This window comes from Triturus cristatus, chromosome 3_2 (genome assembly GCF_964204655.1).
Source record: "Triturus cristatus chromosome 3_2, aTriCri1.1, whole genome shotgun sequence".
In the NCBI taxonomy this organism is placed as follows: Eukaryota; Metazoa; Chordata; class Amphibia; order Caudata; family Salamandridae; genus Triturus; species Triturus cristatus.
In genome coordinates, this window is record NC_140584.1 from 148,387,073 (window position 1) to 148,410,778 (window position 23,706).

Here is a 23,706-nt window from a genome sequence, read left to right on the forward strand (position 1 = left end):
GGTGCTAGAGGGCTTTACAGGAGAAGTATTTTGTTGCGTGGAAGATACAGATGGTTAGAGATTGAAATTACACCTATAAATAATTATAAAGGTTGAAAGTACAACAAGGTGTATCATTCTATAAAACAGAATGTACACAAGCTGTAAAAAGGTTGCGGTAGTATACCGCTGTGAAAAGCTTGAGGTAGTATAGGAGGTCTGTACCAAGAGTTGATTTAGAGCATTTTAGCTCAAATATAGTTGGGAGAGAAGGGTTTTCAGGTCGATTTTGAAAGTCATAGGCGAGGTGATTGAGCGCAGATTTGGAGGTAGTCCGTTCCAGACTCTGGCTGAGCTTACTGCGAAAGATTATGCAATCAGTTGTTTTCTTAGGAGCACTGTTTCAGCTTTTCATGATGGGCTGGAGCCACCTGAAAGACTGAGTTTGTCCACCAGGAAACTGGGGAATGGATGTGTGCAGGGGTTTATAGGTGATACCAGCAGTCTTGTAGATAGCCCTTACTTCAATTGGCAACCATCGGAGAATGATCAGCATTGGGGCAATGTGGTAATTTCTATTGGCGCTATATGTGAACCATGCTGCTCAGTGCTGAATTATTTTCAGGGGTTGAGATGGGTTTTGGGGACACCAGTCAGAAAAGAGTTACAATAGACTATTCTGTAGAGTACCAGTGTATGAGCAAGAGATTTAAGATCTTGTTCTGGGATGTAACAGTGGATTCCCCACAAAAGATGTAGTTGATAGCAAGTACTTTTGGCCATGGTGTTGATTTGAGAATGTAGGTTGAGTCTCTTGTCTCAGATGACTCCGAGAGATATGGCACTGTCAACAATGGTGGATTTAACCGAAGATGTTGTGTGTGTTAGTCCAGGATTGCAGTGGAGGGGTTCATTTAGCAGGGGAGAAAAGAAGACATTTTGTTTTAGGGTTTAGCTCTAGGTGACGAAAGGTCATCCAGGTGTGAACAGAGTTTTGGGTGGAGGCGGGCAGCGGGATATCATTTTGCGAGGAGTCCGATTAATACAGAATTGTGTCATCTGCATATTGGTGATAGAAGATGCTTGACTTCTTAAGAAGGAATTAGAGTGGCTTGACGTACAAGTGGAAAAGGGTTGGGGCAAGGATGGGCCCCTTCGTCCACTGCAATCCATGAGTAGATATGGTCATCAATTTTTACAGGCTGCGATCTGCCCATGAGGAACAAAGCAAACCATTTCAGGACTATGCCATCAATGACCATTAATTTTTTTTGTTTGTCTAGGTGCATGTAGTGGTTGACCATTCAAAGGCTAATTATAGGTCCAGATGAATCTGGAAGCAAGAGTTGTCCAAGTCTAGAATTCGAAGATTATTGTCAACTACCTGTAACAGAGTGGTTTCTGTGCTGACGCCCCGAATGAAAGTACACTGGAATTCATGTAGCAGGTTGTTGTTTTTGAGACTGGTGACTTTTCCTGTTTTGAAGCAGTCATGAAATATTCCTTGGCTGAGAGTGGGATTCACCAGTTTTGTCCAGTGGGGGAAGCATGAGATTATAAAGCTCATTTGCAATATCACGAGGAGCTAAGTCTACAAAGTGGTTTGTGGGTTTTGTTTTTATGATAATCTTGATTAAGTCTTTCTCTATAACAGAATTAAATAGTTGCCAAGTCTCTTTGGATTTGCATGCTGGCTTAGAGGCAGGGTGGACATCATCAAGGAGTAGCTGTGGACCTTTGGATTTAAAGAACTGTGGAAACTTTTCTGCTATGGATTCAACTTTGCTGGATGTGGGTATAGAGTTTTTTTTTGCGGTTTTGATCAAATCAAAGATTAGCTTGGATCGGTTCTTGGCTGAGTCCATCAGGGACCTAAAGTGGTTGGATTTCTCCCAGAATATGTATGTGTCTTTCGTATTGGGACCTAGCATTTTTGAGGAAAGTGAAGTTAGTGGTAGAGGGCGACTATTTCAATTTCTAGTATAAAATTCTTATGACTTTCCTTTACTCATAAAGGGCCTAGATGAACCATGGCGCTGATGGTTTAGGACACATCTTTTAGCTTTGGAATGGAGCTGCAACATCAAGTGCATCAGAGAGGCATGCAAAGCTGTGAGAGGCAGAATCATTCAGATTTGTGGTGGGGCTAATGGAGGGGGGAGGAGTATCTCCTGAACAGTGTTGCTAAATTAGTGATGTTTATGTTTCTGGTGTCTCAAAACCAGGTAGTTGCATGTTTTGGTTGACCCAGTACCACGGTTTGAGAGAGCCATCGGGTGACGTGATTGATGGACCAGTCTACCAGGATTGGATCATTTACTGAAAGCATGTTGTCTTTGGAGATTATTAGGTCTAGTATGGAGCCTTTAGTGTATGTTGGCTCAAATCACTGTAGATTAGTGGAGGTGAAGTAGTTCACTGTAGAGGCTTCTGTGGTGCCCTAGTGAAGGTTGAAGCCTCCCAGAAAGATCCCTTTGTCGCTCTGGGTGGTTTGGTCAATTATGAGGTCAGTGCATTCCTCAAAAAAGCTTCATCTAACATTGCCCCAATTCGTGGAGGGAAAGGGAGGGGGGGGGGGACACACCACCCTTCATAGAGAGTGGAAAACATATTTGCACCAAACCTGCCTTTAAGTGTTAAAAGCGTCATCACACACAACAGTGCTGGCCTTACTCAATCACCTTGTATTAAATACGTTTTGAGAAGCATGTCGGAAGAAATTATGAACCGATAAAAGCATCCATGTTGTGACTGATTTAATGCATGTGTGGGCTTAATGGCATATAGGTTTCTCACTAGTAATGTACAGAACAGAGAACGCTTTTTTATTTTCTTAGTAATAAAATTCATACAGAATCCATTCACTACAAATGAGACAGACCAGAGAATATGGATTCAGAAAGAAAAATGGTAAATCTTGTCTGTTTAAAATCGTGGCAGACTGAATGAATGGGTGGGAAAGGGACTTTGCAAGGCATGATGGTGGGGGGGGGGGGGGGGGGGAGGGGACACAGGAATGCCACAGCTGCTCCACTGCTGGATCTCTCCTGTCCCAATGTGTGCAGCCACAAGAACGGGCACATTCTTGATCACGGCTCTGGATGGTTCTACAGGTAGAACCGTCATCAGGTCTCTCTTCCGAAGCACCCTCTACAATCACAGGTGCTGTCAGACAACAGGTGCCTGTGGTATCGCAGGGACAGTAGACACTTGGGCAGCCGGGCTGCCTGGGTCACCATTTCAGACCGCAGGATTTCTAGAGGAGTCCACAGAGCACCAATGAAGACTTGATGGGGGAGGTCTGAGGTGCAGTGAAGTTCTCTGTAGGCCTCGAAGTCCTCTTGGGTGGAGGGACTCTGAGCGGGTGACATTTCAAATGGAGGATGTGCACTATGCGAACCACAGATTGTACTTGTTACAATATAGCTCTTCTCACATGCAGTCCCCAGTACCACTGTATTGTCTCTGACAAGGACAGGCTGACCTCTCCTCCTCTCGCCAAAGTCTTACCAAACTTTGATGGGCAAGTACACCAAGCGAGACAGCATCAGGGAAATGCATTCAGGGAACATTTCCTTTTGCTTAATAAAATGCACAAGGACTAACATACATTTCACATATGGTTCATACATTTCACATATGGTTTAGCCTTAAAAAAACCTAGCAGGGTTATACAAATGTATCTACAAACAATTTAAGCCTGGGAAGTCAAGTCTGGCCCAGGATGACCAGAGCCAATCGAGATACTTTTCTAAATACACACAAAAAATAATATTACATACAATGTATCTCAGTGGGATTCAGAGTCTGTGTTCATCCCGACACTCTGGATCCGGCCCTCGTGGATCGATGCTGGACAACCTTCATCGAAAGCAACGTTTTCTTTAAAAATATTTCCATTTCACGTCAGAGGGAAGATCACGCTAAATTAGAGGAAAACCAACTGAGTGCATCAATACTGTCCAGTCAAAAGTGGGAATCCACGGTGCAACTGTGTCTACAATAGTGGAGATCAAACAACAGGGGAAAGGTAAGTGAGTAGAGGTGATGCCTGTGGTGTCGGAAACCGCTGATGTGCCTGTGGTTATGGATGATCCTCTCCCCGGCTCTAGAATGATGAAAACGCGCCCGCTCCCAGCTTCAAGCACATGCAGGTGCCAGACTGCAGACATGATCAAATCCGACTAAAAAAAATAGATCTAGTAATGCTCACACAAACACACACACTTGTGTACGTGTGAATAAGAGATGTTTGCATCTACACCTCGAAGTCTGTTTGTGCCTGTATTTTCGTTTATATATACTTGTGTAAGCCATAAATTTGGATGTGCTTGTAAATTTGCACATCTACTCATGCATACACAATTCCTCTCCCTCTTCAGATCAGTGGTCTTTCACATACAGCAGCTGAGAGAATAGGGCCCGCCAATGCCTCCCACAGTATTTATCAATTGAAATTAGAAATTGGCTTGTAAAAGTCTGAGAAATGTCCTCGCTGTAACCGGAGACAAATTACTGAGGGCCAAGTAAACAGACGTGGTGAAAAAAAGTGCTAAAAGCAGACCCGAAATAAACTGCTGAAATTGATCAAACACAGCATAGTGTCACATTTGTTGTTGGAATTAGTGATCTGAATGCGTAATTAAGCAGACCCAGTGACAGACAGGGAGTTTGGCTGTTTGCGGGAGCAGCTGCTTGGTGGCACTGTAAACTGGGTGGGAGAATTAAGCATGCGCTAATGCAGCCAAGAGTGGCACAGCGCCAGTGCCCTACTAGACGGTTAGTAGGCTGGGTGTCACGCGGCTATGCCAAAAACCCAAATTCTGAGCATGCGACCGTTCCAAACAGGTCTGCACTGAAACCAGGGTTCCATCAGTTCAACGCCATATGCCTATTTAATTCCCAGTTTTACCCTAACACGCCATTGTGTCGCGATGACTACAGTCGCTTAATTTACATACAGTGAATGTGGCAGGGACTCATTTGCACAGTCAATGGTTAAACTGAAAATCAAGCTGCAGTGTTTATCATGAAAGTGTTCGAGCAATTCATCCACAGATCACATTATGCATCTTGGATTGTTTTGCTCCATTCCCACAGCTACCTTTTTAGGTCTCGCCTGACCCAGCGCATGCGCTGGTCTGGCGAGACTTATTGAGAGGGCTCCATGCTACCAGGCCAGCCTAGAGCTACAGTGCATGTGCGCGGGCGCCCGCGCCGCGCTTTACCGCGATTACTTTCACTTTCACAGTCGTATGGCCGCTTGGCATAGCCAATAGGTCTCGCCTTTGGGACCTTATAAGTATTTAGTTATGCAACTGTTGCATGGCTAAACACTTATAAGGTCCCAAAGGCGAGACCTTTTGGCTATGCCAATGCTTGTTTACTTGGATGCATGTGCTTGTTGGTATGGCATAGGACTTGTCCAAGCTGGGACGCCCTACAATTGTGAAGATCGAATCCACAAAACATGCTGTTGCCTCTTAGGGTAAAAACTGTGGGTTATTCATGGCAAATATTTGCTGAGCAGCTACATGGACTTCCTGTGGTAAGTTTCATCACCATACAAACTGAATGCGAGTTTCACTACTCCTGCTTTTGAACTGCTACTCAACATTGTATTGATTTGAGCTTCTACATGCCTGTCACAAGGAAAATCTTCCAGTGATGAACTCTTTCTTTTCAACTTTGTCAATGCATTTATACATGCACAGGTTGTGTTCTGAAGCGTTTGGCGCCCCAATGATGGTACTATCCAAAAGCAAATATTTAAAAACAAAAAATAATCGAACCACAAAAGCAAAAATTAGGGATATTTTATACTTTTCTAATTTGGAAAATTGCCTAACTCCATGGTTTAGCTATGGTCACCAATTAGGAACTGTAAGATTGTTTGTAATGAATATAATCAAACATAAACAGGCAAGTTTTCAGACTATTACCAGAACTTCTTAGGGGTAAGCAGTAACGTATTACCTACACTGATAAAAAGCCATGCCATTATTACAGATTTTAAATGAAAAAAAAAAAGAATCCTATATCAAGCCTAAGCATAGAGCAATGTATGATGTACATATAGATGCAAGGGCTTTAAAGAGAATCTTGCAAATTGCACAGTGCAGACTCTCGCTGCCAGTCACTCCCAGAGTCTAGCATGCTGGACGTTGTGTCGAATTCTTCCGTATGGCATTTCGTCTATCGCTCACATTAAATGCATGGGCCTCATCTCAAATTTGGTAGGCGACTTCTTTTCCTCTCAAGAGCCCTGACTTTTTTTCACATAAGACTTCAATAGACTTGCAGCCAAACAGGTAACTCCAAATTTTGATACTGCTGCTTCCACGTTACATTCCATCCGGATGATGACCCTTCAAATTGTGTGTTCGGTTGAAACATTGATGTATTTACAATACCTAAGACAGATCTCAACTGCTACAGCTAGTGATACCCTATAAAATACCTGCATGTATGTCTTTCTTTCATGGTTTTTTCCTCACCGCGTTCATTTGGATGTTATAAGTATGGTCCGCATTCCTACGAGGACATACTAGCATCAAGCTGAAACTGGAGGTGGCAAGCCACTGAAACCTCGAGCAAGGCACGACCTTGAAGCCTGGCTCTGGCTCAGGTTGGATCTTTCATGTGGCTTCTGAATCCCTCACGCTACCGGTCATGTGGTGCTACGGCCACCATGGCCAACTATGGAACTTGGGAACCAGGTTCTAGTCTCCGCGTCGGCTCAACATAATGTGATTCTGGCCAAATCACTTAATCTCCCTATGCCTATAAACAATGCATGCAACCATATGTAATGGAACTAGTGCTCACGTAAAACACTCCATTACCTTCGGGCAAGTGTGCGCTATATTTTTAAAACTGCACAAGAATCCACTTAGAGGTAAAAACGAAGCCTTAACATAAGGTAAGACAAACAGATACCCATTTACTGGCTCATGTGTACAGAGTGAAACCAGAAAACCTGGATAAATCTCTGCTTCTGTGCCTAAATTGTTTGATCTTAGACAAATATTGTATTTCACCAAAACTTGTTTCTTAATGATCGTGTATGAAACCACTTTAGAATATGTGAGTTCAGACTACCATTTGAACAAAAACTATCACCTTTAACATGTACTTCTCAGTGGTGTGCTTTAATGTGCCCTATTAATGTCAAAGCTTCCAAATGTCAAATAAACACAATGTTCTTAACTTTGAAGAGACTTTATCAAATTTTTCATGGTTTGTTGTATGATTTATATAACACATTTTCAGGGCACGGCTTGTACACGGGATCTAAGATCTGAACCAGAAACTTGGCTTGGCTTGGCTCTGGCTCGGTTCTCCCTGTTAATTTGTTGGCTCGCTCACCTCTAGCAGAAATGATGATCAATTCTGTTGAACTAGCTTATGATGTTTAAGAATAAGTGTCTGTGTTATATATTACGGTTCGCACATTTATCATAACGTACGTGTATTTATCCAGCTCAGGGATACACTGGCCCTCTATAAATCTCTCTTCTAGTGATAAGTAAAATAGATTGCTTATTGATCTAAACATATATTAATTTTTGGTTGTCATGTCCTTTGTAAGTCAATTCTCGACAGACTATAAAATTCGCTATATTTGTTGGAATAGAACATTTGTAACCATTACATGCATTTAGAGAGACATTAACAACATTTCGGGATTTCTCCTGGTATGAATATGGAAATGTAAAAAAAACCAGTGAATTAGGAAAGCTGATGCTTAAAAAGCATATTTGTGTGGACATCTCAAACAACTGGTAGTTTGGACGTTTAAATGATGGGATGTTCAGTTTAACGTCTTTTTGAATTTTGTATTAAAATAAATCATTAAAGACAAATTATTTCCCTTAATTTTTTGAGGTACGTTTAAGTACTTCTACGAATTTAACAGTACGACTAAAAAATAATATGCACTTCATATACATTTTATTAGTGCCTTATGGGGATTTGCTACAACGACTAACAACTCCACCTGCATTCTTGAAGGCCAAAAGCATTTCCTTTTTACAAAAATGTAAATAACAAAACGGACTTATTTTACATTTAAAATGAAATATCTATTTTGTACATGGTTTTCATTCAGACTTAAAAATAATTTTGTTCTTTTTCACTATGAAGTAGCACAGGTTGCTACGTTGAGGACCAATGTATAGTAAATCCCTCTTAAAAGTACTACTTAAAACCTCTGTTCATTTTAACGAAACCAAAATACTATTGAAATGTGCTCTGCGTTTGGCCCAAACTGCTTGCCACTAAGGAATAATGTTAGCTACACTTCTACAAAGTGGCACTAAAGCCTTCGCTTTCTGTTACCCAAGGTGAAAATGCAGCTCACTTTAGGTTTGGCCTGGAGAGCTTTAGCTCTCTCACAAGCCACAAGTAATAACAGAAATTCATACCTAATATCATACATATATGGACTTTAAGTACACCGTCTTCTTCCATTGGCATGTTCTAATGTCATTCATGTTTTGCTTCTGTGCATCACAGTTTGAAGCATGGGGTAATTGGTCAGTCCACTTCGGTCAAGGACACACTTGTACAGCCAACAATTGAATTTGGCCCGATCACATATGACCAGTCGCCCGAAATAGAGTGCACTTGAGTGTCATTGCTGGTGTTCTTGGGCTGCTGGTCCCCTGCTTTACTTTTATATTTTTGCCAAATTGTGCTTGCATGTTGCATATTTATTTGCTAATAAAATAAATACAATAAATAGCAATCCCTTAGGATCAGACCTGTAGGATTTTCCAATGCTTGTTTAGTTTAGGTGAAGGATGGACACATGTAGCAGCTCTACCCCTGTGCAACAAGAACAAATATTTATTAAACCCTTGCTTGGGTAAAATATGTTCTCTGCTTCACCCAACCAAAGATCTCTGAAGCTTTTCTTTGAATAAATTAACCACTTCTTTTTTTCCATCCACATGAAGTGGCATTCAATCTTTACCTTTATTTGACCCTCCAAAAAGTGCCAATACCGATTTAGCTTACTTCTTTGGCTCGATGGAGGAAAAAGAATGCATAATTAGGAATTTAGCTGGGTGAAATTCTGCCTCCTTGCTTCACCCAAGTGACAAGCTCCAAAGCCATCTTACCTTTTCGCCTACCCAACTCACCACCGAGGTTTTTTTCTTTATTTTACCAAACAAAGTGCCCACATAGGTTCCTTAACTTTTCTAGCTCATTCACAGGGTTAAACTAACAGATTTGTAAACTGTTTGAATTGGTAATATACTTTCACTTGCTTCCCGCTACTGAAGCTAACAAAACTTATTTTCTTGGCTTCAATCAAACGATGAAGCGAGAGAGAATTGTGTTTTCCCACAAGCAAAGAACTACTAGTGCTTTCTTTTTAGTTGTTTCAACTGGAGTGCGCTATAAAGCTTTCCCTAGCCTCCGCCAAATCGAGAAGCCAAGAAAGATGTCTCCTTGTGTCAGACAACTGATGTTGTGGCAAAGGTTTGGTCATGAATGACATGAGACCACTATGGTGCTCGATCGAGGAGGCAGTCATTCATCTGAGAACATTCAACACAACTGCTTTAATATTATTTCCAAGTTTTTTGGACTGAAGAACAAGTAGAGAATAAATACCTAAATTTCAGTTTCTTATCTAATGAGGCTAGGTCTCACAGCAAGGTCCGAACGCACGCTTCCACCAAACTGCTGACCACGATTATTTCTTTAGAAGGAGGTCACAAGATCTCAGCTAAACGAATACGATTAGAATAAGACAGTGCGTACTTCCGCAGCATCAGATGGGGGAAGTCCCTGTGCATATCCTCCAGCTTTAGATTTTAGGTTAAACCAGGATGTGGCTTTGCAACCCCGAACCACGACAAGTGCACAGCAATTCTGGAAGGTTCTGCACCAACAAACCAAACCATAAATGCTCCTTGTCAAACCTTTAGTCTGTTAGGGGGGGGTCTCTGGTTCGCCTTCACAAAGAGACAGTCTACTACTCAGTAGTGAGACAAAAAGGGGTCCAGTTGTTTGTGTTTGGTGTGGGATTCATTTGAATCCCGAGAAAGGATTTTCAGCTTGGTTCAGATGTAACACAATACTATGGTAACTGGATAATGTACCATAACTGTTAACAGATAACTTCAGTAACATACTTGGGTGCACCAGTACACGCTCACATAAAACAAAAGCCACATCTTACATGCAACGAACAGAGGTGCAGGGGCACACAGCAGCAATGGAAAAAGGAAACGCCTAAAATCCTAAATTTTCCTTAAAAAAACAAAAAAACAACAACAACAAAAAACACATCATGAGCAGTGCTTGAAATGGAAATATAGAAGTGCAGGTACTCGCTACCCCAGAGTACCTGTTTGCTCATGAAAAGTGCAGGTACTCTTGCTTTCAAATTAAAGAAGTGCAGGAACTCATTACCTGACAGTTTATTACCATTTAAACCTCCATTTAAAAAACTGGTCGTGGGGTAAGCCATTTTTAATTACTTCTGATAAAATGTGTTATCGGTCTGTTCTCAAGCCGCAGACAATTCAATGTATGAATCTAGCAAGTCAACAGAGGAACACACCTCAAGGGCCTACTTCGACTTGGCTGTGGACAGGTTAATTTTGCTACAACTATAATCTAAGATGTATAGATGTGCTTTTCTAGACATAATTATGTCCTGTGTCTACCCAGTACTCACAATTTGACGCCTTTGTTCTACAAAGCTAGATAGCTGGCCTGCAAAATCATGATTGGTTTCAACGAACCAGGTGGCTTCCTACAAAAAAGAATTGAAAGAAGTCCCAGATCTCTTAAAAAAACATGGACATCATTGTAATTATGTGCCTGCTGAAATATACAATACTAACCACCCATGAGGAGAGTCTTACCTGTGTTCCTCTATTGCATCATTGTCTGGTAGTTCTGCACCGCAAACGCTGCACCGCACTCCAATACTTTGGTTTTCATTCTTTATGCCGGCGGCAAGTTCGCCCAGTTTATTGAAAAGCTCCCTCTGAATGAACCCTTGAGGGAGAAGTCCCCCATAGGCACTGAAGTCCATGGACACCGCCAGCGATGGCGGCATATGGAGAGCAGTAGCCATGGAGGATGGCATGTTTATCATTGAGTCTGTTTTGTGATTGGGTAAGACGGAATAGAGACTCAATTGTTTCTCACTTTGAGAAAATGAATGCTCTGGACCAACTAAAAACCCTTGGCCTGACTCAGGGGGCTGGTCAGGTGCATTCTCATCTCGACCAATATTAAGGTCACGGGCACTGGTGATCACACTACTACGGGTGGGGGTGCCTGGAGCTTCCTTGGACTTGTCATCAGACTTGTCCCCATTAAGTGTGCTGGGTTCTGCATTTGGGCTTCCTCGGTTAGAGGAAGCTTCGTCCACCTGCATAGCTTCTGGTTTCATATCTGAAAGTCCTGGAGGCGGATTGCTTGTTGAGTGCAAGTCTGTTGCGCTTTGCTGTAAAGCTCCTTTGAGTAAAGTCTGTCCAATAGACATCAAACTGTCTACTGCTGCCTTGGTAGGGCTCATGGCCGAAAGTCCAAAAGATGTTGAAACAGAGGGACTCTGCTCTACCAGAGAATTTGATAAACTCTGATTGGCTAAGCTTGCATAGCCACTCTCCTCACTGGAATGCTTCGAGATCAGCATGTTCTTGATCAACCTTGTCTTCCGGTCCTCCTCATCTTCTGTTCCACCATCTGCCATGCTGACTTCAGTGTCGTTGTCATCGGAAGCCTGAATGGTCTCCAAGATCTTCAGGCATTGCTCTTCCAAGTACTCAATCTCTAGGATCTCTGCTGCGTACAAAAGATCATCCAGATCTTCCACTTTGGCTTGGAGCGTGGCCGTGTAGGCATACTCCAGAATCTGCTGAAAGGTCTTGGATGAGAGAAAGTCCAAGGTGTAATGTTGACTGTTGCGGTGGAAGAGGATCTCAAACATTTTACTAGTGCAAGCCAAGACAGTCCGGTGGGCGTGAAACTCCTGGCTGTCGACCATGATGACCACATCACACAATGTTCCAGCCAACCGCATCTGGTTGGCCTTGTGAAGGAGCCCGGTGGCATGGTTGGGGTTCTGCAGCTGGATCACACCCATGTTATTCAAATCCATAACACTCCCGAGACTGAGTCATCAGGCTTTCTTTCCTGTTGTCAATGTGGAACGATTTGTGATGCACTGATTACCTGTCCGAAACCAAACCACAGAAGAGAGAGAATGTTAGACTAGTGTCACGAACGATGACTCAATGATACAAGAGTTACAGTTTTCATTCAAGATATTGACAGCCTGCACCTACAAACGCATTCATTTGTTATAGAAATCTGCCTATGTCTAGTATATGAACTCAGTATGAAAATACACAGGCCACGGATATTCCTCCAACAACAGTTAACATTGGCCACTATTGGACTAAACGCGTAGACAGATTTTTACAGTATTCGGTCATATTTATCAAATAGTTTGGTTCTTTTACCAATTATGCTAGGTGCTTTGTTGCAGGACAAACCCTAGGAATGGCATAGAGGTCAGATGATGGGAAGTCATTTCACGGCGGAACAGGACATCGAGTTACAGATGGGTTACTGGCAAACCTCATCTTACTGGCCACAGTAGTGCCACGTTGATGGAGATGACAACTTCTTAGTTAGAAGATGGCCATCTTCCCTGAGGTTGAATGAGGTGTAGAGTTAAAGGGGAGATTAACAAGAGACCAGAATTCAAGCAGATCATCAGCTGGGAACGAGGCAGGGAGTGCGAGCAGCATGGGTCAGTGCAGGGGCAGCATCAGGTAGAAAATTAGTAGGTATGCAACCACAATCAGAGCTTTAGGCAGAGCGAGGAAACCACCCTCCACCCAGGGCTGAAATTAGAGAGTAGGGGGCATTGTTGGAAATGTGCAGCTGTCCGAGAACATGCAGGGTAGGGAAAAGCAGGAGACCGCTGGTCTAGAAATAAGTGTCACTTGGGGTCTATAGTCTAGAGCCCAGGTGAGGAGGTAACTTGGAGGCCCAATTATGGAGTGAGGAGGAATTTCGGGGGTAGCCCCTCCTTAGACCTTGAGAAAAAGTAGAGGTGCATTTGGGAGACATAACTCACTGACTGGCTTTAGTGTTCATCTGGGAGCCCCCTCTCCAGTTTACCAAAGTATTGATGTTTCTTTCATAATTAGACAGAACTTTAATGTCGTTCAGAGTACTTAAGAAAAAAGAGGGTGTGAAAGGAAGGAGTAAAGAGAAAAGAAGAAAGGTGGAAGAAGGAATAAAGGGGGGAGAAAGGAATGTGACAAAAAAAGGTTGATTGGAGGGAACATAGAAATGGGGTGGAGTCAAAAGAATGGCAGCAGGAAGAAATGAGGCAAGGAAAGAAATGAGAGGAGATATATGAATGAAGTAAATGAGAAGTGGATGAAAAGTGTGAAAGGATGAGGAGAAAGCAAAAGGAAAAGTAGATGAGAGGAAGGGAGAAAAGAGTGAGGCAGGGAGAAGGAAAAGTTTGATAAGAGAGAAAGGGCGCATAAAGTGGAAAACACATCTGAGATATGATAAAATAGAACGGAAGTGGGGTGGAAGCTGATGAAGGGGGAAAAGGATTCAGCAATCAGGAGAAATGGAAAATATGGTTCAGAAAGAAATTAATTTTCAGCTGTTAGGGAAAAGATAAAGAACAGTGTACAGCATAAAATAAACTTTAAAAAAGGTGTGGAGATGAAAAAGATGAGGGAAGTTGGAAGGTCTTGGCAATTGGAAATGAGAGAGAAGAAATGAAAGAAAAGATAAAAAGGAGGTTAGAAATTACAGAGAAGAGAAAATGTAAGATGCTATAAATGAAGGTGGCATAAAAACATGTATCAATAAGGAAGGCTGGGTTCAAGGGAAAAGAGAAAGGTGTGCAAGAAGGAAAGGAAGGGCCGTGTGAGCTCCTGCTCCCACCCCACCCCACTACCTGATTCACAAGCAGATGAAGTGACCTTCCCATCATCAGAGTGTTAAGTATGGCAGGGTCTAAGGTTCCCATGTCCAGCACTTCTCTCCAGGCCTGATTATCACATCAGCACCTTCCCTTTCATAGACTCCTGGTGAGAAATGGCCTTCACAACGTGGGCTGTGACACGCGAGCCGTTTCCCCGCAAGTGTAACCACGCTTGTTTGAGCCGCTCATCTGCCTTAATCACGCACATGCGTGATTAATGCTGATAGCGGTCTAGTGTCTGGATGGGCGGGAGAGGAAGAGGAAGCATCAAAACAGGAAGCTCCAGACGTGGACAGGTACGTTGGGCTCGGGACAGGTTTGAGGGGGTCGTTTTATCGGGCAGGGGGTTTAGGGTAGTTTTTTGGAAGGGGGCAGGATTTTAGGGCTCAGGGCAGGGAGTGAGGGACGGGGTAGTTTTAAGTGCATGCGACAGGTTGGGGGGGCAGTAGTTTTTAGGGGTGGGAGTCAGTTTAAGAGTTCAGGGCATGGGGTAGGAACAGTCTTTTCAAAAGGGGGCAGTGTTTTAAGGTTGAGGGCAGGGGGAGGTGGGTAGGGGTTATTTTTTAAACAGGGGACAGGGTTTTAGGCCTCTGGGCGGGGAAAGGGGCAGTTTTAAAGGCAGTACAGGGAAAGGTTTAGGACTCATGGCGGGGAGGTTGGGGTCGTTTTTGGTAGGGGGAAGGGTATTGGTCCTCGGGACGGCAGGTGTAGGAGGAAAGGGTAGTTTTAAGGGCAGGATGGGGCACGTTTTAGGCAATGGCAGCCGGCATGGTTCGCGGGAGGGGGTGAAGGGAAACAGTGAGCAATGTTAAAAAATAATAATAATAAAACACTTGCCTTGCTGCGCCAGGTCCTGCGTCTCTGCTCTCCTTGTTGGACTGAGGCACAGGAAACACAGCCAGGCTCCCCCAGGGCCGGACTGGCCGTAGCGGGCACCGGGCAATCCCCCGGTGCGCCGCACGGGTTGGGGACGGTTTTGGACCCCTGGGGGCCGTTTTTGTTACAGGGCCGTTTTTGCAAAATCGGCCCTGTAACAAAATCGTCTGAAAACCGGCCCTGGCAAAGAGCTCGGCAGCACCCCCCCCCTCCCCCGCCCCCCCCCTTCATGGGGGAAGGGGAGGCTGAGCACTTTGCCAGGGCCGGGTTTGGTTCCCAGTCCGGCCCTGGGCTCCCCTGATCAATCACGATGCTGTAATGAAGCGTTGTGATTGGTCTAGGGAACCTGGGTGCTTACCAATCACAATGCTGCAATGCAGCATTGTGGTTGGTCTGAGCGTCCTTGTTCGATGCTCAGCCAGGGAATGGGGGCCTGGACATGTTCTCTACGGAGGCTGCAATGCAGCCTGCATGGAGAACAGGGAAATTGTTCATGACTGTTTTGGGCGGCCGGAGAGGGCCGGCCAAAACAGTCTTGTGCAGTTAGGAGTGGGCAAACCACTCCTCCCCTGCTCCGAGAGCAGAGCTGCCCCGCCCGCCCGCAAAGCAGAAGGAAACATAAAATGATAATAGCTCAAAGTTATTATCATTTTATGCTTCCTTTACTTTGAAGCTCACTGCTTAAAAGCAGTGGGGGCAACGCTCCTCCATCATAGCGGAGCAGCCGCCCATGGTTTTAGGCCTCAGGGTGGGCGGTGGGAGATAGGACTTTAGGTCTTATGGCAGAGAAGAGGGGTCAGGTGGCCGTGATCTTTACCACAAATATCCCTTTAACAATCATGCCTTTACCACGAAATTGCGTAGTAAAGGAACATGTGGTAAAGCTGCATTCATGGTTGTGACCGTGTTATAGAGGCATGCTGGATTCAGCCATGCATGACTGTCATACAATGCTCCAGGTACTGCAGCTCCTCGCCCCACCCCAACAGCAGGACTTCACCTCCTGCTTGTAGGGGATGGGGGGGGGGGGGGGGGGGGACACCGGCTGGATTCCACAACTATGAATACAGGACTACACTTTCCCGAATACAAACGGAAATAACAGGTCCTCTCGTGATAGCTTTGCATCTCTGACAGAGGCCACCAAGACTACAGAGGGAGCACTGGCTGCCCCATGTCGTAGTACCACAGCCAGAGCACATCTTTTAAAAATTGCCTTCTGGGATTTGAAGTCCCTCTTTCAAAAGTAAGGCTACCAGTATCAACATGCAAAGTATCTAAGTAACTCCCCAGGCCTGTAATGTTGGCTGTTGCAGTGGAAGAGATTAGCTCTTCAGCTTCATACGGGCAATAAGTAGCTACAAACCACAAAAATAGTCAAATATTAATAAAAACAAAGATTCGAACAAATGTATACATTTAATACAATTATCACCCATTTCTTCAAATATGAATCTCTAGCTGTGTATACTGCGTCATTCATAGTCATCACTTCCTGCGTGGCATAGCCTAGCTCAGTATAAGGATGCACGGCTGTTAGACTAGATGTCCAATGCAATGGAAGACATGGCGCTTTGAGCACAGCTTTAGTGAGCTATAGATCTCGATATATTCTAAACTTCAAGTAATTGTTTTTCTTAATCAACACACGATGCAGAGACTCTTAAAAGTCTGTATTTAAAAATGATATATGAAAACATAAAAAGTTAATCTCACTGCAAGAATTAAATATTGCGCTTTCGCGCCAATAGTTTATGAGGTTAGAGTAATTCTAGAAACCAGGAAAAGGTATCCCCTCCCTCCCGCCACCCCGCTACTAGGTCTGCACACGAATATGCATTTGGAGCGGGTATGTGCTCTGGCCACCAAGCGGACCCACGTCAGCGGTGGCACGTTTACTAGACAGTCCTTGGTTTTTAGCCACTGCCCTTGCATTGTGGGACGAGTAGTTCCACGTTTAACAATGCTATGATACGCTTAAAAAACAAAGTATATGAAAGCGATGCTGGTTGAAACCCAGTACTTGCTCACGGTGTCACGCCTGACATGGGGCCATCTGCAGCTAGAGTGCGCTATTCATCCTATGGCACGGTTTAGACCCGTGCTGAGAGTAGACCGAATCAGTCAATCTACCAGCCTCCCTTGGGTCTGTTGGATCAAAGGCACGTAACGCTTGTGGATTAGAATTCATGCACACTAGAGTTTTAAAAAAGATGCTAAATAGCTCATACATTCAGATGGGCTCCAATCGCCGAACTTGCACACAGCTGAAGAGCACGTGGAAAATTCCAAGCACTTTCACCGGAGTAAGAGGCGCATTTGCGTGTGCTCGGTTCACGTGCGTGTGTGCTCCTAAGTGCGGCTCATGCACGAGGCAGTAAACGCAAAGCGCCCAGTGTCCTGACAGTTGGCACCGTCTGCTGGTGACTGTTTACCTTCTCTCTGCCCCCGCCCCCTCCCTGAAAGTAAAGCCCCTCCGTGCTCTCTGCGCACGTGGTCCAGGACAGACCTTGACGCCACTCAGTGCTAGTGCTGGGGCACAAAGCTCCAGCAACGCCGGAAAACGCCCCCCCTAATTGAAAATACTCACGGAACGCCCGGAAGCCGCTCGACTTCACAACGCTGTTTTGTGCAGCAAAACGCTACTGTAATCCTGGCCCCCGCACCAATAAAGATGATATTGGAGAAAAAAAACGACAGAGCTGATCAAAAACTGAGAATTAGGACCCAAAATAAAGTGGCATTTGTAAGAGTGGCGAAAGCTGACACGTCCCTTTGTGCAGGAATGCCCTGGAATGTTTTTTGTCCAGGAGACGGCGCTGCCCACGGTGCAATTGTACACACAAGAAGGAGGGGGCGAGGGGGGGGGGGGGCAGGGGATTCTCTTCAGCGGGGAGCGGGCGCTGTCCACAAAGGACGCCTTATTTAACCCCTTTTCCCAGTGAACTCCCCATCACTGGAAGAGTCAAGACACCGAGCGAGAAGAGTTGAGTGTTAAGGATTTAAAAAAAAAAAGAAACTCAGACATAACACATAATATATTAGACGGGTTAGCGCAGACTGTAAACAATGCAACAGGAAACTGAAGAATCTTCTGAATAACACGGACATAAATGAGGTAACCTACGCAGGCAATCATCAGACAACTGCAGGTGCAATATCATAGTGTAAGCTGCACAAAATGAAGCAAAATAAAAAAGCAAAATAAGAAAACAACAACTAATATTAACGTATGTTAAAGTTATTAATAAAAATGCAAAGACAAAAAAAATATATTGAACACCAAGCATGGAAAATGAACACAAAGAAAACCAACAGACAACTGCAGTGTACTAAAAAAAGTATTAAACTGTAGACGGAACATAATGTACTCAACAAGTAGCCAGAATAAACAAAGCACGTTAAATGTTAAGAACTGGATATGATTATAAAAAAAAAGATACACATGTTAACTTCAAATGTAAAATGAAAGCCATGGCATCTGACAGATAAGCAGAATGAAGCGCAAGAACACATATGAGCCAAAACTTAAGTTGCATCAAACACAAAGTAGAGACTACACAAACCAATGAAAGCAGAATGTACATTAGAAGCTAAAGGAAACAGGTATAGAAAACTACAAAGACGCATACAAAACAGAAACCAAGTAAAAGCATTAAAGTAACAGCTATGGTTAAAAAAACAAAACTAAGAAAAAAAAACATGAAGTTCTATTAAAAGGGTCTCTGTACCTTAGATTTGAAAGAAAGGACATCCTTCACAAATAACACAGGCTAAAACAAAAGCACTGAAGTCGGGAATGGGGGCGGGGTGCACGAGACTTTAGACCCCAAAACTGAAAGTTCCGAGGCAGCCCGCTGAGCAACCAATAATTCATTAATCTCCGCAGTGCCTGCTGCCCAGATCAGACAGATATTTAACAGCAATCCGTTTCGCCGAGACGCCTCACACCTCATTGTGAGTGATAACATGCTGAATGGGGCGCGAGAGGCGGGGCCAGGGGGAGGGGGGGGGGGGGCGATAAGCCGGGGCCGCTGAGCCTTTGCACCGGAGCCCACTGCTGTTTGTTTTCTTTCACCAGGAGAGAGGGGCTGGAGGGGAGGGGGCGAGGGACATCTCTCGACCCGAACAAAAGCTGCTTTGAGGAGTGGAAAGGGTTAATTAGTGAACCATTAAAATTACTTTATCAGTTGTGTATTGCGATTGATAACGCGGTGGGGGGCTTAAACCTCCCCCCAACAGCTAGGGGTGTGTATTTGTGTGGGGTGTCCTGGATAAACACAATCATAATAAGAATAAAAAGTAAAATATGGTTAAATAGCCATTAGACTCTTCGTTCAAAGGAGGGTCTGGGATGTTGAGGGCTGTTAGTTAAACTGACAGGGTCGGTGATCTCCTGGACCGAGTTTTTTCCCTTCTCCTATTCCCTTCGCAAATTAGTGGGTTTCATACAGCCAATATCCCTCTAAAAAAAAAACTAACACACTGTGCCCCACGATTCACAGATAAATGAGCCACCCGATATTTGTTTTAACCGCAGAGAGGCACACGTATCACAACGTAGAGATCAGACAAAGTACTGGAAACATGACAGCTGGGAGTCCACACTGTGGGAAACTGGAAAAAGCAAAGAGAAAGAAAATACAAGGGGAGCTAAGTGCACAAACTGGTAACTCACACACACAGGCAGAGGGAAGCACGCAGTCAGAAAACAAGCTGTCAGCAAGCACTTTAACGGCGAGTTTCCGGGGTTCTTTGGGACCATTTTTGCTTTGATAGGTTAGGCAAAATATTTATTATTTCAGGTCCCCGGAGCCCCTATGCAAATTTAAAGGTAGCTTTACCCGACCCAAACACCCCTCCCGCAAAAATGCATGGGCGGGTCCCTAAATTGGGGCAAGAGGACAGTGTACCGTTTACAGAAGCCACACTTACGACCCCTTCCACCCCCCCCAACACGCACAGAGAACACGAGAGAGTGCAACGCTTAGGTTTGTAATCTACCTCAAAACGACACACACTAGCCAAGCATAAAACAGAAATGTGCAACACTGTTACCATTTTTCGGGGAGTGAAGTGGAGGTGGGGGGCGGGGTGGACCATGTTGACTGTCCCGTTAGATGCATGGACGAGAGGGGGGGCAGCGTGAGAGTGAGGGCTACTTCTTCCACAGCAAACATGTGTAGTGTATGGAAAGCAGCAAAACGCCCCAAGCGCTAAAGCATCGCTTCACAGTGAGCTCCACGGCGTGGCGAAGAGAGGCGCTACATGGAGCTCACGTGGCGCGCAGCCCCCGGGTCCACCAATTAGTTATCTTTAATCTGCATCTCACATGGGAGTCACAGAAGGCTGCACGGAGCTTTTTTACGGGGTCTTTATGGCCGTAAAAATGAGCTGTAGTCCCCCAACCCACAAAATGTGCATGGCATGTGAAATGTTACAGTCTTACAAGCAGAGATGTGGGTGACTTGAAAAGTAAAATAAAAACTGGCTCCTCAAACACTAAGTGTGTGTTTGTGTGTGAGTGAAGTGCAAAATAAGTGCAAGGGGGTTTGTTTACACGACCCTCGGCAAAACGTGATCTTAATGAGTAATTAGGGGTGTCTGGCCATGCAGGTTACACGGCGAGCATACAGGATTCTCATCAGCTAATTCAGACACTAATCATCGCTTCTCATGTTTAAGAGGCTCTAGCGGCGCTCTCAATCCCAGCACAAACGTTAGAGAGTAACCGCGTTACCTTGGGACTGTTTCACTCAGCGCGCACCACAAATGCTTTTTACAAGCTTATCCAGCCTGCACGCTCCCATGGTGCATGTGGGGTGGACCTCCTAGTGTGCGAAGCACAGTACCCCCAGAAGGGTTGTGTTGGAGAGGCTCTTCACAGTATAAGAGGCTGCAGGTGCCCGCGCGCCATAGGAGGCACCTGATGCAACAGGTGCTCGGCTGACAAGTACTGTAAATGCAGCTGTGAAAACTGCTCTAAGTGCCACCGCTGCAAGTGTCGCTTGTCCCAAGTTTCCAGATTAAGAGTGCTGCGAAGTACTAATAGGACATCTTGTGCTACAAGTTGTGCAAGTGCAGGGTGCAGCGCCCTTGCAAGCACAGTCGAGTACTCATGCTGCAGGCTGGCGTGATCAGTGTGAGTGCTCCTCCTGCAAGAACCCCGACCCTGTTAACGAAACAGGGGAGGTTGCTGAGAGTGATGGAGGCAGGCATTCTTTAGGGTGTTGGGGCGCTCCTTGGTAATTTCAGGGCACCCACCCCTCACTGTGCAAGATTTAGAGGAAGTGCAACTGCTAAAAGTGATTGACGCAGGAGACTGTTGCTGCAAAATCGCTGATAACGCAGTTTGCCTTTGTGGTAAATTATGGAACTGTAAGTCCCTCTGGTGTGTCTAGCGCTGGTCATTGCAGTGCAGTTTGCCTTAATTGCTGCATATGCACCCCTCCCCCAGGCTACTACTTTACCCTCTCCACCCTTCAGTGGCACCAAAGCGCCCAAACACCATAATTGCCCTCACGGCGTTTCAACAAAGTGCCTACTGCAGAAGTGCCACTGCGAACGTGGTGTTGGCGCAACCGCCCGCACACCTACCAGGAGTTGATTCCCGTAAATGCTGACACGTAACCCCCGGGACCCTCGCCCCAGAGCGTGAGATGTCCAGAGGAGCTAGAAGTGCAGAGTGGAATAAGTGACCCATCATTACGGCAGCTCCAAGTGCCATGAGGCAAAAGTGCTGCAGAATGCATAAAGGGCCACGAATGCAAGTTGCGGTAAGTGCTCCAACGCTGTCACTGTCCCCCGGTGTGTAAGGTGGGTGTTGCTGTACGCACCTTGTGCACGCGCTCAGATACTGTATTTACACCAAAGGGGCTGCAGGTACAGGATGAGTCAAGCACCCTGCACAATGTTCTGCAACTGCGCCGATACAATTTTGCCCTGAGGGCATCAAATGACGGGGCTTTATGTTGATGTAAATGTACCTGGTGCAGAGTGAAGCAAGTGCTCAGTAAAGAATCTTCAAATGCCCCCCCCCCCATGGAAACAAGGTGAGGGGGTGGTCAGGGCATATGTTCAAGGGGCTGCAGGTGGACGTACATGGCTCTTATACTTGTTGCCAATAGGTATCCCTGGCACTGTCATACTAGCTCCTATGTTTTAACTGCCCCAGTGTGAGGGGCGTAAAGCTGCAGGGACAGTTAAAAGCTGAATTACAATAAATATGTCTAGTGCCGTAAGTGCCCCACGATGCAGGGAGAGACCAATTCCTGTTGCACGTGTAAGTGTCATTGATGCAGGCAAAAGCCCCATCAGATATGCAGTGATAAATGTCCGTAGTTCAGGTGATGTGATATCTCTCTGTGCAAGTTGTGGTCACTACGCCTGATGCAGGCAGGGGTAAGTGCACTTGGTGCAGGTTAAAAGTGACCCCGTGCATCTTGATGTAAGTGCAGCTTGAGATTAATCTCGCTCCTCCTGAAGCAAGGAATAGCGTTACCAGGACAGGGACCCTCCGAACCCCTCTCCCTCGACCCTCACTCACCGGCGCGGGCGAGTTGTCCGTGCAGCCGGCTCCCCATGCCTCCGCTCCGCTCTGTGCGGTTCGCAGCGCCCGCTCTGTCTCTGCACGAGCTCCGCGCAGCGCTCAGCAAATCAACAGCCCGTGACGTCAGCTCCTCGCGCCCGTGGAGCCGAGGACGGTGGCGCGCGCCGCCGCCGCCGCCGTGAGAGAAACCAGAAGCCGGGTCCGGGAGGTGGCTGTGCCCTGGGACTGAGCGTCTTCTTAAGGACAGTACACCGGGGTCAGTGCTTCCCCAGCACAGTCACCCTAAGACCGAGCATTACACCCTGTGCTTTCCTGGCAGGTATCGTGCTTAGCCCTGTCCTCGTGGGTCCGTGTATGTCCAGCTCTGTCACACTAGCACAGGGCAAGACAGAGCAACACTTTTTCTTATCCCCGGAATTGCCTCTACAGAGCTGCATCCACGAACTGCGCACCGTTTAATACAGAGCTATACGTCCTAAAACCGTGCACTCCAAAGTATTCAGTCAGACAGTCCCTGATCCGTGCTTCTCCTTCTGCGGCAACCCGTTCTCTATACCTGTCACATCGTACTAGACTGTGAGCGCAGCGCCTGGTACAGCAGCTCCTGTCAACACGTTAGCCATGCTTTGCGTCCCTTAGTCCGTGATTCCCCAACTCTAAACCCCTCTGTGTTCCATGAGCATCCTGTTTTCGTGATGGTGTGTCCCAGAACAGGACACTGCACGGCAGTGCACGCCACTCCGAATGCTCCTGGTTCTCTTTCAACACAGCGCTGTCCTACTGGGACAGTACTGCCCCGAGCACTTACGACGAGAGACCGTGCTTCCGCGGCCGTGCATCTCCAGCCCTACCCTCCTGTGTCCATGCATTCGTAGTAGCCTCATGCGCGAGGGGAGGAGGGGGGGGGGGGGCGAGATATAATATAGTGCATTCCGAACTTGCGCCCAAAGACCGTGCTTCTCCAGCCCTGCTTCTGCATCCCTACACTCCTGGATTTCTGTGCATTCCCACTCCTTCGTTATAGGATAGCGCAGCTCCGTGTCTTGTGCCTACACGTCACTGTAACCCCGCCCAGATCTATTCAACCCAGCCATGCTTCCATAACACCATGTATACATAGCCATGCGCTCCCGGCCAGAATATCTCCAGCTCGAGACTCCCGCATCCCTGCTTCCCAAGCTCCGTCCCATCCCAGTACTTTTAGGACCGCGCTACACCGAACCGCTTGTACATACGGCCCCTTTCCCGGGTGTATATTTCTCATGCCGTTCTGCTTGAAGCAATGCATCCCCAGTCATGCTCCGAATCC

At 45.7% G+C, this 23,706-nt stretch overlaps 1 protein-coding gene across 4 annotated transcripts in view; it reads right to left on the reverse strand.

The window, feature by feature from the left end:
* Window positions 1–22,510, reverse strand: part of ZBTB16 (zinc finger and BTB domain containing 16) — a 429,841-nt gene extending 407,331 nt beyond the window's left edge. For 2 of the 4 annotated variants that reach the window (XM_085647376.1, XM_085647379.1), the window contains exons 1-2: window positions 22,395–22,510; window positions 10,866–12,186 (exon numbers count right to left, since the gene is read on the reverse strand). In XM_085647376.1, coding sequence (XP_085503502.1) covers window positions 10,866–12,112 — 1,247 coding nt within the window. In that variant the 5' untranslated portion in view covers window positions 12,113–12,186; window positions 22,395–22,510. Of the gene's footprint in view, window positions 1–10,865; window positions 12,187–17,438; window positions 17,459–18,579; window positions 18,827–22,394 lie in introns of those variants that run through there. The other 2 variants (XM_085647378.1, XM_085647377.1) reach the window with 2 other exon arrangements.
* Window positions 22,511–23,706: the final 1,196 nt, after the last annotated feature.